The sequence below is a fragment of the Antennarius striatus genome, chromosome 4 (assembly GCF_040054535.1).
Source record: "Antennarius striatus isolate MH-2024 chromosome 4, ASM4005453v1, whole genome shotgun sequence".
In the NCBI taxonomy this organism is placed as follows: domain Eukaryota; kingdom Metazoa; phylum Chordata; class Actinopteri; order Lophiiformes; family Antennariidae; genus Antennarius; species Antennarius striatus.
The window spans coordinates 12,586,530-12,603,530 of NC_090779.1; the positions used below are offsets into that span (position 1 = coordinate 12,586,530).

The window sequence follows — 17,001 nt, forward strand, 5'->3', positions numbered from 1 at the left end:
ACACACACACACACACACAGAGTCAAGTTCAAACATTTCATGAGATATGATATGCAAATGCTAAACAAAACATCCTGTTCCCCATGGCAACACTTTAATGAACACTAATGTAATAAACATGTTTTTTAATTCCTAGGTCATAGGTTGTGTCATGGAAGACACCAAATATAGTTTTGGTAATTTTCAAATCCTACCATTTACAATAGGTCTAATTCAATGTATTGTTATCACATCATAGTGAATAGTGGAACATATGTAATTCCAAAGACATTGAGTTATTCCCAAAAAAATAAATAAAGTCAATTAAAACTGATTCATAATTTTTTTCTCTCCACAATTCAATAAAAATAGAAATCTAATGTAGTAAAGGATTGTTGCTAACCTAACACACCAATTTCCTACATTGTTGTCATTGACTCACCTTTTCTTTTGTAGTGAGCCTTAATGAATTGAGGAATAACAATGACATTACAGTACATACAAATATTATGTACTACTCATGTGTTATGTATTTTGCTAAAGTAAATTGTGGAAGGTCATGTTATGTCAGTCAAATGTGATTAAGACTTATTTGTACTCTGACTGAAATTATGAGTTGATTAATTATAATTAGATATGAGAAATGAAAAACCTGTCTTTTTTTTTACTCATGTTCTCAATCATATGGTTATTCAGTATGTTATATACCAATAAGAACAGTGGAAAATGATTGTTCCCTAAAGAGCCCAACTGTATGAAAGATAAAGGAATTAAGGCTGATACTAAACTTTGGTCTCCACAACAGTACAGTACGTACTAATATCTCACTGACTGTGGGTGACATTACAAGATAACCATATCCGAGCATCCATCCATATAACCTTTATGTTAAAAAATCAGTGCATTAGTGACAATTATTTTCTTACTGCATTGATTTTTGACTGAACTAAAAACAAACAATGTAGAAAGAAAATAATGACAGCATTGTTTTACCATATTAATTATTCTGTATATTTCATTGTGGTTCAGTGCACAAGTTTGCAAGCTTTTAATATTTGAACGTACATTTGAACACATTTTAAGTGATTTCAAAGTTTTAGAATCTGATTTCATTATTAACATAGAGCTGTCTTGAAGTTTTTAATGTTTGTATTTTACATCTTGCCTTTTAAGGAAATACCTGTTAAGCAATTAAGATTATCCATGAAAAGCATATTACTGTCTTTTTCAAATTGCGTCATTTCCTAATACAGTCAATACAGTATATGCACTTCTGTACAGAGTGAAACAGAGGCCCACACATATATGAGATTCTGAATTCCACAGGGATGGCTCAAATGCATTGTACTACATTGTGCTATGTATAATTGTATGTAATAATAAAACTTCTTCTACTACTCCTTTTTCTTCTTCTTTGTCAAAGCTTGGCCAAAGAGGGCAATTTGGCTCTTGATCTGTAGAGTTTAGAGTGTTTTGTTTCATCTGTCTTCAAAGGGGTCAGAAATGGGACAGACAAGATCAAGATGGTCAGTATGCTGTACAGCAACAACAGCTTGCTGTTGGTAGTTTGATCATACACGCCCAGTGCATCCACTCATAACTGCTGGGCTTGGGACACTAGGCCCTGATAGCGTGTTTCCTCTTCCACCCGCCTCAGTAAAGCCGCTTTTCATAACTACACAAGGAAAAGAAAGAGGAGATTAAGTCTTTCCTGTATTTTGTTGATATTTCATTACAATAAGGTCAGCCCTAGTTGAAAATGAATGAATGGAAGAAGCACAGATGGAGGTATGATAACCACAATGATGTACTTACATGGCACAAAAGAATATCTAATATGATAGCATGGGTAAGAAAGGAGGAAGAGAGAAGACAATTTTGATGAATCCAATTATATTCTATTTGTTAGTCAAGGGTTCTGACAGACATTGAATACAGGTGAAGTTTGGACACATATTGTGTCTTTGCTGTTACAAAGTGCCACAAATTAAAAAAAAAAAACAACTTTAATTAAATTCCGAGAGGAAAACCAAAATGTACTAAGATAGAAGGTATACAGAATAGTAGACTTATAGAGTAAGAAAAAGTACAAGAATACCGAGAAGAATCAGAAGTCGAGAGTTAAACAGAGGTTAGACTTACGAGTGGAGGCCATGGACTCCTCCCTCCATCTGAGCAGACATGGTTCTCTTTTCAAACTTCAGTTCTCCACAGTACATCATTGACCTTGAACAAGGACATGCAGCTCATGAGTCGAACATCCTAGCACAATTGAAACTTATTTTTTGGGTGGGGGGGGGGTTCACATGTACCGTAAAATGGACAGACTCTTGGCTCCAATGTCCTGACAGCCATGCTGGATTCCAGCAATGAGGTAAGGAACAAATTTATGGATCGAACCTTTGTCTTGTACTGATCCTGAGACACCCTGAGCAACCTTCACTTTATCTCCCTCACTGCACGGAAAAAAAAAAACTCACAAGAGTTTTTTATGTCACTATCTGATGCTGAAACAATTACACAATTACTGTATACAGTATGCCCTCACGCATTTGCGCATCAACACGTGCCACTTCACCTCATTTCGGATTTTTGGTAGGAAGTCACATGATACCGTACGCGCATTCTATTGGCTGATGGAATCTGGAAGTGCGCTACGTCCCGTGAGTCTCGGACTTGCGTGAGACACAAAAGTGCTTTAAACAGTCGATAAGAGTGTGGGAAAAGGCAATACAGATAGAAGGTGGTTTAATATCAGTATTGGCAGGGTTCATAAACGTTTAAATTACCGTAAATAATAAGATAAATAGTTTGTCGCTATATCGTGGAATTTGTTATTCGCGTGTGGTTCCTGGAATGCATTAACCACGAGTAACGAGGGCACACTGTAGTTTGGTCGGGTTTTTTTGTTGGGTTTCATACATGTACTGCAAAGGATATTTGTTATCCCTCACCTGAAGTAACGTTTCTGGCTGTTATTTTTCTCCATGGCATCTAAGGACCCCATACCCCTGTACTTTTTCAAACGCACACCATCTGAAAAGAAATATTCTCCTGGAGCTTCTGTGGTTGCTGCGAGCAATGATCCCATCATAACTAGAGAAGGAAAAATAACACGACATATAAAGAAGTTATTGGAACCATAAGATCAAAATGCACAAAACAACAAAGAGATCCATCCACCTTAATTCACAGTCAAAAACAGAAAAACCAATACTCCATCAAAGAAAGGTTCTTAGAACAGTGTTAGAAACTCTAGATGATTTAAATATGTTTTTTCATATGACCTTATATGATCTTTTATAACTAGTGTGCAAAAATCGGTGGCAGACAGGTTCTGGCACCTTCAGAAACTACATAAATAATAAATGTAATCCTGACAGTGTCACATTTAATAATGTCACTCTAAACAATTTTGAGACAGATTGCCGTTTACAAGGAGCAAGATGGATTGACAACATAATACAAAATTGTCTCGATAGTTGACCGCATTTTGTAAAATTAAGGCCATTGTCACTCACACAATCTGAGGTTCAATCTCAACTCTATACTTGTGATAGAAAAATACTATGAAAATAAATTAGTATTTAATCATTAGAAGAACATGATGGTCAACTGTATTTCCAGCATGTAGAACAGCATATATGGCAATACATCACATTTTTCTTGGGGGAAAGGTAGCTAGGAGGGATTTTATCAATGTTTTTAACAAGTGGAAGACCCCTTGAAGCCATCTTAGAGGGTTTAACTGAATGATCCAAGAGAATGAGAACTTTCTCTACCTGTGGATGCTCCCAAGGCGAGAGCCTTCACCACATGACCCACAGTCTGAATGCCACCATCAGCGATTACTGGTACTCCAAAACGTCGGGCATATTCGGCAACCTTGTACACCGATGTACCCTGGGGCCTACCGCATGCCATCACTATGAACAAATGTACAATGTGGACAATTGGCAGAAAAAATAGCGAATACAGCTGAAACCGATGCATTGTTATGTTCCCTGTTTAAAATGAAAGCATTAAACAGTTAGCATTGTTTGAATCTGCTTTTCAAACTATAATCACTAATCTGGGAAGGGAGGCAGTGTTTCATTAATAATCATACCTTCTTGAGTGATACAGATAGAGCCACAACCCATGCCCACCCTTAGGGCATCTACACCAGCATCTATGAGGTTTTTTGCTTGAGCAGCTGTCACCACTACAGAGACACATGCGTATGGAAGAGAAACAAGGTTACTGTTTTCACAACACAAAAGCAAGGAATTTCTCTGGCACAAAAGGAAAGCGTACCATTTCCTCCAACCACCTGTAGTTCAGGATATTTCTGTTTGATGTAGTGTATCATGTTTATTTGATAAACAGAGTTTCCCTGAGAGGAATCCTGTAAATAAAGGAGCATTAATTCAGACTACAACTACACATATGCATACTGAAGGTTGTGCAAAGTGCATTATATTTAAAACAGCAAATATATGTATAATTGAAAAGACTCAAGAGTTAACCCAGTTCAGTACATTCATTCTACCTGCATCAAGAGATTTTATGATTTGTCAGACAGAATAGTGCTACAGCATCAGAATCAAATCAGTAACTGATAAAGCTCTGAAAAGAACCTACCAGGACAATGACATCCACCCCGGCCTGCATGAGGAGGTCCAGTCTGTGTTTGTCGTCTTCCCTTGTTCCAATAGCAGCTCCACACAGCAGCTGTTTGCGCGAGTCCTTGGAAGCCAGCGGGTAATCCCTGTTCTTCTTCAAGTCAGTCCTCGCAATGATGGCAACCAGCTCATCGCTGTCATTCACTATGGGAAGCTTACCTGTGAGTCACATCATAAAAGAAGTGAAACAAAGTTATGAAGGGTGTCAGCTGACTCAGTCTAAATCCTGTTTATTTTTTTGAACAGTCAGTTGACTGATTACAGCCTTACCTTTTTTGCTGCGTTGCAGTATATCATTAGCTTCTTTTAGTGTGACTCCAGCAGGTGCGACAACTAAATCTTCTCTCTTAGTCATTGCCTGAATCAAAATATTAGATTGATTAAAACTGTGACGTACAAGTATTTGACATCCTATTATTATTGGGTATATTATTTTCTCTGTGCACACATTGGCACATCAGATAGACTGTCACCTCCTCCAGGGGTCTGTCGTGGTCTTTCTCAGACAGAAAGTCTATGTCTCTAGATGTGACTATGCCGACTAGCTTGCTGCCCATTTTGCCAGTCTCCGTAACAGGTATCCCAGAGAAACCATGGCGTGTCTTTGCCTCAAATACATCCCCAACTGTGTGCCGAGGACTCATGACCACCGGGTCTGTAATGAAGCCCTGTTCAAATTTCTGACAAGAACAAAAACAGAAGTGTTGGGTGGCAAAAGAATATTTAACTCTGAAAGCAATGTCAAAGATGATACTGCAGATGTTTTTTTTTAACCTACCTTGACTTTGCGCACCTCATTCGCCTGAACTTCAGCAGTACAATTATGGTGAATAATTCCAATCCCACCCATCAACTGAAATCAGCCAATCACAGCCATGAGAGACAAGAAATCAGCATTCAAAACACTGAGAAAAGACCTACACTACTTGCGTCACTTCTGAGTAAGATGCAAATCTGTGAGCAATTTGGTGTGTGTGTGTGTGTGTGTGTGTGTGTGTGTGTGTGTGTGTGTGTGTGTGTGCGTGCATGCGTGCATGCGTGTGTGTGTGTGTGTGCGTGTGTGTGTGTGAGGTTGATCTGTGCTTGCACTCACTGCCATGGCAATGGCCATCGATGACTCTGTGACTGTATCCATGGGAGATGAAATAAGAGGCGTCTTCAGGGTTATTTTTCTTGTTAGTGCAGAGGTTAGATCCTAGAATGCATTTAAATATAAAAACGTCATCTCAGGGTAACTGTTAGATTTTTACCTAAAGCTAAACTTAAATATTTACATGACAGTTTTCTTCAAATCAGCCAGGCACAGAAAAATACTCTGGAATAGTTTTCCTAGATAAGACACCTCAAAAATAAGCTAGAAGCACGATTTCTCTTTCACCCTGTTAACAAGTTGTAAGTCCATGACTCACATATCTCACACTCCACCAACCACAGTTGTATGCAGTAGACAGTCTGGAGAAAGGCTTTTTGACTCTGCTGTTTCTCTTAAAGGTGTCCTATCTATGCTGCTTTTGAAAAAGAGTTTTGGGAATTTTGGTGATGTGTATAAATCCTTCATGAGAGATTTAACTGGATTTGCAACTGTCATTTTAGACGTACCAGTATGTTTTGGGGCCAATTTCCCAAAATGTCTAGGGAGGCCTAAACATTTTCCTGGTTTGGCCTCTGCATCAAAATGGTTTGTGCAATTCATATACTGTATTTTGTTGTTTCCTGTTACCTATTTCCAGCTGTAATTGACACTAACTGAAAATATTACAATGATACCAGCTACAATGTGGTAGCATGATCATAATCAAGTGTGCAGGGAAGAGGCTCAGTGGCAGTAACAGCATATTGGACAGCAACTAGCTTTCAATCTATTTGCCCAGTCTGTTTGAATGTCTTAACACATGAAAAGAAATCTCCATTTTTGATAGGGGAATATGAAAACACTTCTCAGATATTGAAGAGAACTTATTCATTATTATTTCATAATTTTTCTGCAAACAATCTCCTGAAATTTTGCAACCAGCAGGTAAAAGGAAAGCATTTGCAAGCACTGCTAAATTTGCATTTATTTTGCTGTATAATGAGGCTCAAAGTCAGTTTTGCACTTGAATTCACCTGCTGAGTGTTGGATGACGCAGGTGTGTTCCTGTTTTGAACATCTGCTATCCAACAATAACCCATGTAACCTAGGCATGAAATTAATTTACTCTCCCAGCAGAGCCTGCAGGGAGAGAAACAATGCAAGTCTAACAAACTGCCCTGTGCTTAAAGGAGCATAAAAAAATATATTTGTTACAAAACCTAAAGGAAGTGCTTTGCTTAGGAAACATTTTCTGAAATAAGGTAAAAGGAAACCTTTTAGCCCCCATGGACTGTCTAACATGAAAAACAAAAAATGCATTTAAAACACCCTGACATTGAGATGCGGGAATTTGACAAGCCCAATGACTTCTATCCATCAGCCCCCTTTTTTTGGGATGTTATTGTTGATGTTGCAAATGTGATGAAGGTGTGAAGTCTGTTATAATAACACTAGCAGGACTCAGTAGAAATTCCACAATAAAACAATAATATCAGACTTTGTTTGTTTTCTTTTTTTTCTTCGCTGTCATAAGAAAACAAACCGCTGTGTCTGACGAAGGTGTAACAGTTCCGTGTGTGTGGGACGGATGAACACGAAGACAAAGGCCGCTTCGGCATTACGGTCCGGCCATCCAGGTAGACGCCGGCTTCGTGAGTTCGGTCCTGGTGAATAAAGCATCGGGGTACCCCACAAGACAACGTGAGGTCTATCACAATCAAAGAATATAAACCACTACGTTTGACGAAGCCAAAATGGCTCCGTAAGTGAGAGACATGGACAAATGTGAAGCTAACTCGGCAAACGGCCCGAACTTTTGGGTAGAGGCCGGTCAAAACTGTACACAAGAATAGTTTTTTTTTCTTGTGTACAGTGTGTTTGCATTACATGTTAATGAACAATAAATAGAAAATAGAGTATTTTTTGTGGTGACAGCTGTTTATTCATTTCCACAATGCTTTCAGGAGTTCTTGTTCACGGGATTCCTTTTGGCAGATGCGCTGTGATTGGTTGGGTGCTTGATTGACAGGTAGTGGGTGGAATTAAAAAGCGTGACAGTGTGAGGTTTTCTAGTGAGCTTATTCAAATATATAGGTGGGGAGATGTCTGAAAAAAGAAACTAAAATACAAAATATAAATGTAATGGTTGATATTTTTTCACAGAAAACAACACCCATTACTAAAAGCATAGACCATGTACTGGATAACAAGGTAGGGTTCACAGTATGTGGCTTGTGTTATACTGTTGAATGTTAGGATACTTACCACCTCATCAGAAGTAAAATCTATGAAACCAGGGAGGATCAAAAAGTCACTGAGAGGAGATACAAACATAGATCTGATCAGAAAGGATAACATGAAAACACCTCACTTTGGGACTAGAGATGAATTGTGTGAATAAAATTGTTGTCAATATTAAAAATAATCATCATCACTGTGCCATTTCTAAAAGGCTTTTTTTTTCATTAGATACAATTTGTCAGCCTGTCAGCCACTGAAATATTGTGCATTTATCTTCTGCACAGTGATGAATCTCTGCATGTAGCCTCCATTAAGGAAACTATACTAGCATTAACACATTAATACATGCACAAACACACACTGCTTTTAATGTGTGTGACACCATTCACCATCATCCTTAAAGAAGTATTATTCGTTATAATCCTCAACATAGTACCCAAGCAGATGTGACACCACTGATTACTAAACATTTAGTGTGTGTTTGTGTGTGGTCATATGCACACATGTTTGTGTGTGTCAGTGAGTTAAGTGCACAGTGCCATAAAATGAATTGGTAAAATACATCTGTGGGGTATTCATTAGATGTTCTTACTTGTATGTGAGTCCATCACCAATTGAAAAGAGTTGTTGTGCTGTCAATCCATCATCGGGAACATAACCTGTGCCTCCACTAATCAGGTAGTCTGCCATGCTGGAAAATGAAGATACACATGCACACATGACAAAAACTGTGTATCACTCTGAATGTGAAAATAAATGTAATATAAATTTCTATCATGTGCAATGATTTCACGTGTGCACTCTCTTAGATTTGAATTGATCTTGACTCATGTTGCAGGTTTTGAATATTTGAATTAATATTTTATTGCCTAGTGCAAAGAATCCTCAAATCCTCCATACTATCCTCCATACTAAATGTTTAGTATATGTTCTGTTGGTGCTGCATGTGTGTATTAGTGTAATGTATGTCTTGTAGTATGTCCTGTGGTGTCAGTGTTTCTTTTTCTCCTGGTGTTTGTCCAGTGTTTGTTCATTATGTAATGCTTGAGCAGTGGACGTGTGCAATATACTCCGGGATTAATAAAGTATCTGTCTGTCTGTCTGTCTGTCTGTCTGTCTGTCTGTCTGTCTGTCTGTCTGTCTGTCTGTCTGTCTGTCTGTCTGTCTGTCTGTCTGTCTGTCTGTTTGTCTGTCTGTCTGTCTGTCTGTCTGTCTGTCTGTCGGTCTGTCGGTCGGCCGTTCTATCTATCTATCTATCTATCTATCTATCTATCTATCTATCTATCTATCTATCTATCTATCTATCTATCTATCTATCTATCTATCTATCTATCTATCCATCCATCCATCCATCCATCCATCCATCCATCCATCCATCCATCCATCCATCCATCCATCCATCCATCCATCCATCCATCCATCCATCCATCCATCCATCTATCTATCTATCTATCTATCTATCTATCTGTCTGTCTGTCTGTCTGTCTATCTATCTATCTATCACTGTCTGTCTGTCTGTCTGTCTGTCTGTCTATCTATTACTTTATGTGCACAGTAAACCTTTTATAGCTGGGAGTACTGATCCCTTCTACCAAACATGTATGTTGTTTTGTCTGTGTCTCTTGAGTCTTATCTTATTTGTAGCCAGATCCTATTAAAAATGTTGGGAGTGGAGACAGGAAATGCCAACAAAAGGAAACATCCTCCTATACACCTATGACGGCAATAGGCTGCAGTAGGTAAGAGGATTTGGTTGGTTACCCAGATAGCTGATAAATGGGATAGGAAAAGCACACAACCAATGCTAAAAGAAAGTGAAAACATCTCAGCTGTTGCTTGAGGTACAAAGTTTATGAGATATGAGACTTCACACAATCACTGCTAATCAGAGACGGGCTTGAATTTAAAAAGAAGAGGACCAATAACAACTTTATTAATACCACAAAAATGAAATTCTTTTTATCGGATTTTCCAAGTTGCCAAAGGCCAATCAAGAGTAGGAAACTGACCTCTCTGGTTCGTATCCAGCTTGGATACGAGTAGCGCTGTATCTCTGGGCTGCAGTTTCATGCCCATGTCCATGTGGCATTGAGTGGGCATAAGCACTGTAGGGATGGGGCTGTTCCACATCTCTGTTTGAGATTCGTGGCTGTGCTGGTTCCATGTCCCCTACAATCCTCCGGTAGTCGATTTGGTAATTATCCCTCTCTCCATCTCCAAAGCGGTCATAACCATGACCCTCCATCTCTAGGAAATCCAGGGCTATGACCTCCACCGTGCCCCAACCCCTCTCTTTCTGGTCGACAGTCTTCAAGGACTGATTTATTTCATAAACTCAGTCTCAACAGGCAAACTACAACACTGTCAAATTGTTGTTCAAGTACAAGACCTCATAACAGCCAATTCTTTGAGTGCATACTCACACAAACATTTTCCAGACACACCTGGCATAGGAGGAAGTGGTCGTGCCATCTGTTTTGTGGCCACTTGAAACAAAATGGCCAGTAGTACAATTTTTTCTCAAATCCAGTTTTAAAAAAATCTAAAGAAGCTACAGAAGCAGCAGCAGCAGCAGCAGCAGCAGACCTGAAAATACTTTTGTTTGCTAAAAGGAGTATTTGTTTTCTACTTTGTCAGCTTTCTTTCCTGGAATTCAACAGCCTCAGGTAGGAGGACGGAGTCTGTAGATAATATGTTGATGAAGTTGACTGCACCTGATTGTTCCTTAGCCGGAGTCATGAGCAGCCGCTGGGGAAGTGGAGTCAAGTCTTGCTTAGGCAGCAGGGATTCATCCCCATAGAGGACCAGAATGAAGTGCTGTTTGGTTATCTGAGTTTCTCTTCCCTTCGTTCTCCCAACGCTGCTTAGCTTAACTCTGTTTCTGACAGTAGCAGACGTCACTCTCCCACAAAGAGGATTGGAAGCATTAATGCAGAATGGGGTGGGGTGAGATGGGTGTGTTGGGTGGAGTGAGACAGTCAGAAACAGTGAGAGAGGGATGGGTCAAGATGACACTTGAACACACTTTACCCCTTGGAGGATTACCACGGTGTAGAGGTGTGTGTTTTTGCAGCGCTCAAGGAGACAGAGCTGTGAATGAGGAGGAGGTCAAATCCCAGAATACTGTTGTGCAGCAAGAGTTGCTCCTTTGAGACAGAGAGGGGAGGCAAACAGTCTATGTGCATCTGAAGGTACAACTTTGAAATGAAACATCTTGTAATTGATTTTCTGAACTAAAAGTCACACTATGCATCTCAAAATCATCATACATATTATTTTCTATTTTCCTATATATAATATTAATAGACACAGAGAGATTACTTTTATAATTATACACAACAATTTACCATTGCCAGTCAGAAAACAAAGTTGCTAAATTGTTTTTTTCTGCTTGTCATCATCAGCTCATCAGTCAGTGCAAGAGTAAAAAACAACAAACCTGTCAATTAAACTGAGGACAGGAAAGTAATTTGTTCCCTGGGATGCCCTCGACACCATCATCTGCAGGTGACTGAATGACTGCTTGTGACAGTTACTGAGGAATGGAAGCAGAAAAGCCTCTTAGCCTCTCTCCCTCTCTCTCCCTCTCCCTCTGTCTCTCTCTGTCTGTCTGTCTGTCTGTCTGTCTGTCTGTCTGTCTGTCTGTCTGTCTGTCTGTCTGTCTGTCTGTCTGTCTGTCTGTCTGTCTGTCTGTCTGTCTCTCTCTCTCTCTCTCTCTCTCTCTCTGTCTCTCAAAAAAAGAATTTTCTCCCTTTCATAACAAGTGTTGTTGTAGTTCATTAAGACATAGGACTAACACAACAGACTACCCTGATGCTGTGTGTGCAAAAAAATTTTAAAAAAAGAATACACGGTGAGACAGAATTGTTTATCTGAAAAAAAAAGTTAAATGGTAATGACAAGTTTTAAAAACATACACGTTGACAAAATATAAAACATTGTTATTGTGTGTGTGTGTTTGTGCGTGGATATGTGTGTGTGTGTGTGTGTGTGTATGTGTGTGTGTGTGTGTGTGTGTGTGTGTGTGTGTGTGTGTGTGTGTGTGTGTGTGTGCATGTGCGCGCACATGTGTTTGACTCATCTTGCTATAGATGGTTATGAAGGCCACTTCCTTAAAATTTAACAATTGAAGGAAAATACAATGAAATTAAAAGTACCATGAACTCACAAGTCATTCTTGATGTTTGGCTACTGTACCTTAAATCATACCAAGCCTCTCCATTAGCTGGGATTCTTGTCTTTTGAGGATGTCATAGAAGGCAGCTTTGACCACCACCCCCCCAGAATGTATTGCTGTGAGATAAAGCTCTCTCATCTTTTCCTGGTTTGTCTCTTTAACTTTGATCACTGAGTATGTTTCACGGTGGACCATGTTTCCAAGCTCTTCTGCTATTTGCATGACCTTAGAAGTATTTTGAATTAGCACAGCCTGGTTGTCATCTACAAACTTTGCTGTTACAAAGTGGACAAACACAACATGTAGAGGAAACCAAAGTTAATTTTTAGATGATTATTTAAACCAGTCAAAATCTTGACTTTTTTCAACAGCACTTTGGAAATGTGAACAAAAAATATTTTTAATTTATATCCAAGACAACATTAGCACATCAACCTTAGCCCATAATATTCACCTTTATCCATGTCACTCATTTCTTCAGGAAAATACTGTCAATGGAAATTAGATCAGTTAGTGGAATTAGTAGATTCAGTGTATTAGTTTTAGAGATCTATTGTTCAGTTTAAACACTGGCTTGTAAGCTCATTCCCATTAAATATTAGATTTAATAAATGAATTGTGCAGTAATAAACTATCATTACATGTAACAATTATTCTCTAACATATCACTTTGATCAGTGTTTCCTTTGGTAATGTTAAGTCCAACTGTGAACTATATATTCAGCTCTTGATCTAAATGAAATTTCCATATTAAATAAAACCATTGAATTTGTTTTTAGCATTCTGTGAAGCAGATATCAGAGTTCCTTCACCATACCTGTTCTGAAGACCTCTGAGCTTCTGGAAATCTCTTAAGATTCTCCAAACCTTTTAATGCTGGCTCGTCTAAAAATATTTTAAAAACTCATCTAGTTATATTGATTGAACAATATAATGTAAAGAACAACTTTCAAGAGATGAATCACTTGTGACAGTGCTGGGTCAATAAACACGACTGACATCCGTTGTTTGATAACTGACATCTACCTGGTGTCTGAAGAGGTAAATTGAATTCCACACTTGTTTTCTCATCTTGATGAATGGCAGGTAAATCCTACAGTCAAAGAAAACTAAGCCAGTTATAATCAAATGATGAATTGCTATAAATCAGCACCATATTTCATTTTTTAAATGAAGTTTATATGTTGTACCAGTTTTTTCAACACGTTATGGACGGCATCACGAATCCCAGTCTTGTGTTTTGAGAACACATTCTCTGTGACTGCAAGACACTCTGGAACAGAAACCAAGTAAAATGTTGATTCAGTACAGTTATATGGTGAGAGGAAGACTTGAAATTGTCTCATGTGATGCAATATTTGTTTTGCATGAAGGGAAGTGAAAGGGCACATCAGAATCTGTGTTGATGTTTATCCCTTAAGCATCACATTTATTAGTGGAATATTTTAAAATTTATGGAAAAATACCCACCATTGAAGGAAAGAAGACAAATGTCAATAAAAAATGTGATTGCAGATATTTCAACAGTTAGCATAGCATACTAGCATAGTTTAAAATATTCTAATATTGTGATGAGGCTTTGTATCCTTTAACCAAATACCTACTTGTGAAGGTGGGTCTGTTTGAAGCAGTCTTTTCCCAGCACCTCTTCATGAGGTCAACCAGCTCTTTCAAGCCCTCTGCCTCCTTCACATTAATGTCATCAAATGGAGGTCTGTCCCCCTTTGGGATCCTCAGTGCCACAAGATTATAATCAGCCACTATTAAAGACAAAACAGGCATCACAAAACACACTAACACATCTGCCCATGGGGCAGATTATGATGAGATAAAACTATTCTCACCTGGATAGGGCTCTTTACCAGTAAGAATGGACCAGAGCAGAATACCGTAGCTGACCAAGATAGATATGATTGTTTGAGTATTGTGTTTATCCAGCGAAATGCCTTATTATATATATAGTACTGTTACTATTTATAAGTTTTCTTGTCATGAAATGCACCTGTATCTGTCAAAAGCACGGACTGGTTCGTAAGATGCCTCAAAAGCCTCAGGTGGCATGTATTTCCATGACCCTCCAGTCGCTTGTGTTGTTTCTCTGATGCTGCTCAGTGCACTGGTGGCAACCCTGGACAGACCAAAGTCTGCTAGCTGCAGTGTGAGAGAGAGCCTTAAATAAACAGGAAACTAAATCAACTTGAAATGCAAATGTGAGATTTTAAGTTGTTGCCACCTTGACGTGAAGTTCATCTGTCAGCAGGATGTTACTTGGCTTTAAGTCATGGTGCATTAGGTTCCTTGAATGAAGAAAGTTCATGCCTAGAGCCACTTGATGGGCCAAACGAAAGGCCAGGGGCCATGGTGGAGGGCCACACAGTTCCTTGAGGAGGAACTCAACTGATCCTCTTCCCATGAACTCCATTATTATTCCCTGTCGCATGTGTGTTTCTTCAACTGTGGGACATCCCTGATAAATTCCATAGACCCTCACCACAAATTCACAAGAAGCCTTTTCCATGTGTTTAACTTCTTCCCACAGTACCTTCTCTGTAGTCATGAAGATCCTTCAAAAATCAGATACAGCTGCTATAACAGCTCTTGAACTTATATGGATGAAAATAAATACTTAAAAGAAAATTTAATATATTTCTACATTTACCTATCATCAACATGAAGAATTTTTATCGCCACATCAAAACCCCAGCCCTTATGCCTGGCCTTGTAAACACGACCATATCCTCCAGAGCCAACTGGCCTCCATTCGTCTAAGCTCTCATTTCCAACTGTGTCAATCTTACTGCTCTGCAGCGCCATCTCCTGCAAAACTCAGGTAGAATATCTCTTGAGAGATAATTATGAAAAAAAAAAAGATTCAAAACATAGATATAGTTGTTCAGTGACTTGTTATGAATTTGTTTTATATACGGCATTGTAATTACTGCTCACCTTTCAAATATGTTGTCATGAGAGAAAGACTGAATTTTGTACCCTGACTGTATTTTTTGTTAACATTAACCCAGTGGTTCTCTTTCATTTTTAAATTCAGTAGCAAATTTCTACTCACCACTCAGATTCAAGAGCTGTGCACACAAAAATATTGTAAAACAAGCTCCTGTTCGCTCTCTGTGCTGCAGATGAAGGGAGGAAAACTGAAGAAACTGACTGAAATGAAGTTGGGCAACAACTGAGAGTGTTTGACGGAAGTGTTTGCTGCATTTCCTATTTTCTCTTACCAAGCCTTTCCGATGTTTTAGGCTGATACATAAAAGTAGTTTGATCATGACCCCTCCTGTACAGAGTGTCTCCTGATAAAGCACGGACGAATTCACAAAGAATTATGGCAATTTGAACAAGGCAGTCAAAGACTGCAACATCCTGCGACACCCCTGAATTCAACAATTTTACCCTGACCTACACATTTTTGTGCCTCTGGCTTCCTGAAATGTTGCTTTTTGTTTTGCAATTATATGTCATCAGGTTTCAGAGATGTGTACCTAAAAAGTTATACAGTGCACCGTCTTTCCTCGTGGTTAATGTAGTCCAGGAACCACATGCGATTAACGAATTTAGCAATAGAGTGACAAACTATTTATCTTAATATTTACGGTAAATTAAACGTTTATGAACCTTCACCATACTGATACCTTCACCTTCTATCTGTATTACCTTTTCCCACACTCTATCGACTGTTTAGAGCACTTTTGTGTCTCATGAAATTCCAAGACTCACAGAACGTAGCGCATTTCCGGATGCCGTCAGCCAATAGAATGCACTTATGGTATCACGTGAGTGCTGACCTTGACCTAGTCTTCTCAAGGTCAAGGTCCTCGTCTCATTTTCATCCCATTTGCCATCTGAGTAATATGCTTTTTATTTCATCTTTCTATCTGCAAAGGTTGTGAAGCTATTTGGTGGACGGACGGACACACAAACACTGACAATTACAATACATCAGCGCTTCGAGGGATGTAATGATGGAGAACAAAGACAAATGCTACTTCTGTTGATATGTAAATTGGATAAAAAATGCATTCAGACATTTTTACTTGCACATTAAGTGCTATAAAGAATTCACAGTTAAAGGAGTTATAATGGAAAGAACAAAGAGTCTGCTTACCGCTGATAAAAGACACGCAAACCAAAATTCAATCTGCATCAGATTCCAGATTGTTTTTAATGTTGAGAGTGATTTATAGGAAATAAGTCTTGTATTTACATTGTAGTTTGTGATGTAGCTGTGTGATGAATGACTGTCTTCTTTGCTGCTGTATTTCTCTCTATTTGTCTTAATCTGTATATACCTCAGATTAAAACCATAATGTGAATTTGTTCTTTCAAAATATTTAATGCCAAATAATGCATCCTAAATCCTGTGTGCAGAAGTACACTGACATCATTTAGCGAGATGAGGTGTGTTCACTTGCATCCGATGCTGCCTTGCTCTTTCAGCTGGCATTGATAGGTGCGGTCTGCTCTCTCTCTCACTGCATTTCCATCTCTCTCTCCCCTCCCTCTTCCCCACCCACTTTCATTTATGCTCTACATGGCGTGGACCTCTCTTACCAGTGACTGCTTTTTACACTACATCTCTTTCCTCCTAGCTCTTATGCCTAAAACCTCTGTCCCTTGGAAATAATAAATTTTTTTGATTCCCTTTTTACCCTTTTCTCATGTTGATTTTATTTTAAGGCAAGGTTTGATCTTAAGGGGATCTCTCTGCATTGGATGCTTCCATTGATTGTTAAGGTGAGCGTCTGTCTTTTCCATCCCACTGGAGGATTGCTTGAGATTGGAGAGCATCACTGATGCTGGTTACACCTTGTGTTGCAACGGCAAGACAACCCCAGGAAAAAGACTGAAAGAGTGAC

The 17,001-nt window shown here is 38.8% G+C and overlaps 2 protein-coding genes across 5 annotated transcripts; both read right to left on the bottom strand.

Annotated features, from left to right (window-relative positions):
• Window positions 1-87: 87 nt before the first annotated feature.
• On the bottom strand, window positions 88-12,143 carry impdh1a (IMP (inosine 5'-monophosphate) dehydrogenase 1a). Of its 4 annotated transcripts, XM_068312871.1 has the most exons (17): window positions 11,396-12,143; window positions 9,966-11,102; window positions 8,549-8,647; window positions 7,981-8,029; window positions 5,737-5,838; window positions 5,422-5,496; window positions 5,117-5,323; window positions 4,914-5,001; window positions 4,603-4,802; window positions 4,276-4,366; window positions 4,088-4,183; window positions 3,762-3,905; window positions 2,934-3,075; window positions 2,292-2,435; window positions 2,122-2,205; window positions 1,795-1,811; window positions 93-1,654 (listed from the first exon to the last, which is right to left on the bottom strand). In XM_068312871.1, exons 2-17 carry the CDS (start codon window positions 10,199-10,201, stop codon window positions 1,551-1,553), a joined length of 1,878 nt encoding a protein of 625 aa, XP_068168972.1. In that variant the 5' UTR covers window positions 10,202-11,102; window positions 11,396-12,143; the 3' UTR covers window positions 93-1,550. The 4 variants fall into 4 exon arrangements, with proteins under 4 accessions (XP_068168973.1, XP_068168974.1, XP_068168972.1 ...); XM_068312872.1 differs by lacking the exon at window positions 1,795-1,811 and having other exon boundaries at window positions 88-1,654; XM_068312873.1 differs by lacking the exons at window positions 9,966-11,102; window positions 11,396-12,143 and adding an exon at window positions 6,750-6,855 and having other exon boundaries at window positions 92-1,654; window positions 8,549-8,626.
• Window positions 12,144-12,726: 583 nt separating this feature from the next.
• Window positions 12,727-15,268, bottom strand: LOC137593831 (ankyrin repeat and protein kinase domain-containing protein 1-like). The gene is made up of 9 exons (XM_068312875.1): window positions 15,198-15,268; window positions 14,793-14,974; window positions 14,367-14,697; window positions 14,136-14,284; window positions 13,978-14,027; window positions 13,738-13,893; window positions 13,324-13,406; window positions 13,160-13,226; window positions 12,727-13,018 (listed from the first exon to the last, which is right to left on the bottom strand). Exons 2-9 carry the CDS (start codon window positions 14,945-14,947, stop codon window positions 12,942-12,944), a joined length of 1,068 nt encoding a protein of 355 aa, XP_068168976.1. The 5' UTR covers window positions 14,948-14,974; window positions 15,198-15,268; the 3' UTR covers window positions 12,727-12,941.
• Window positions 15,269-17,001: the final 1,733 nt, after the last annotated feature.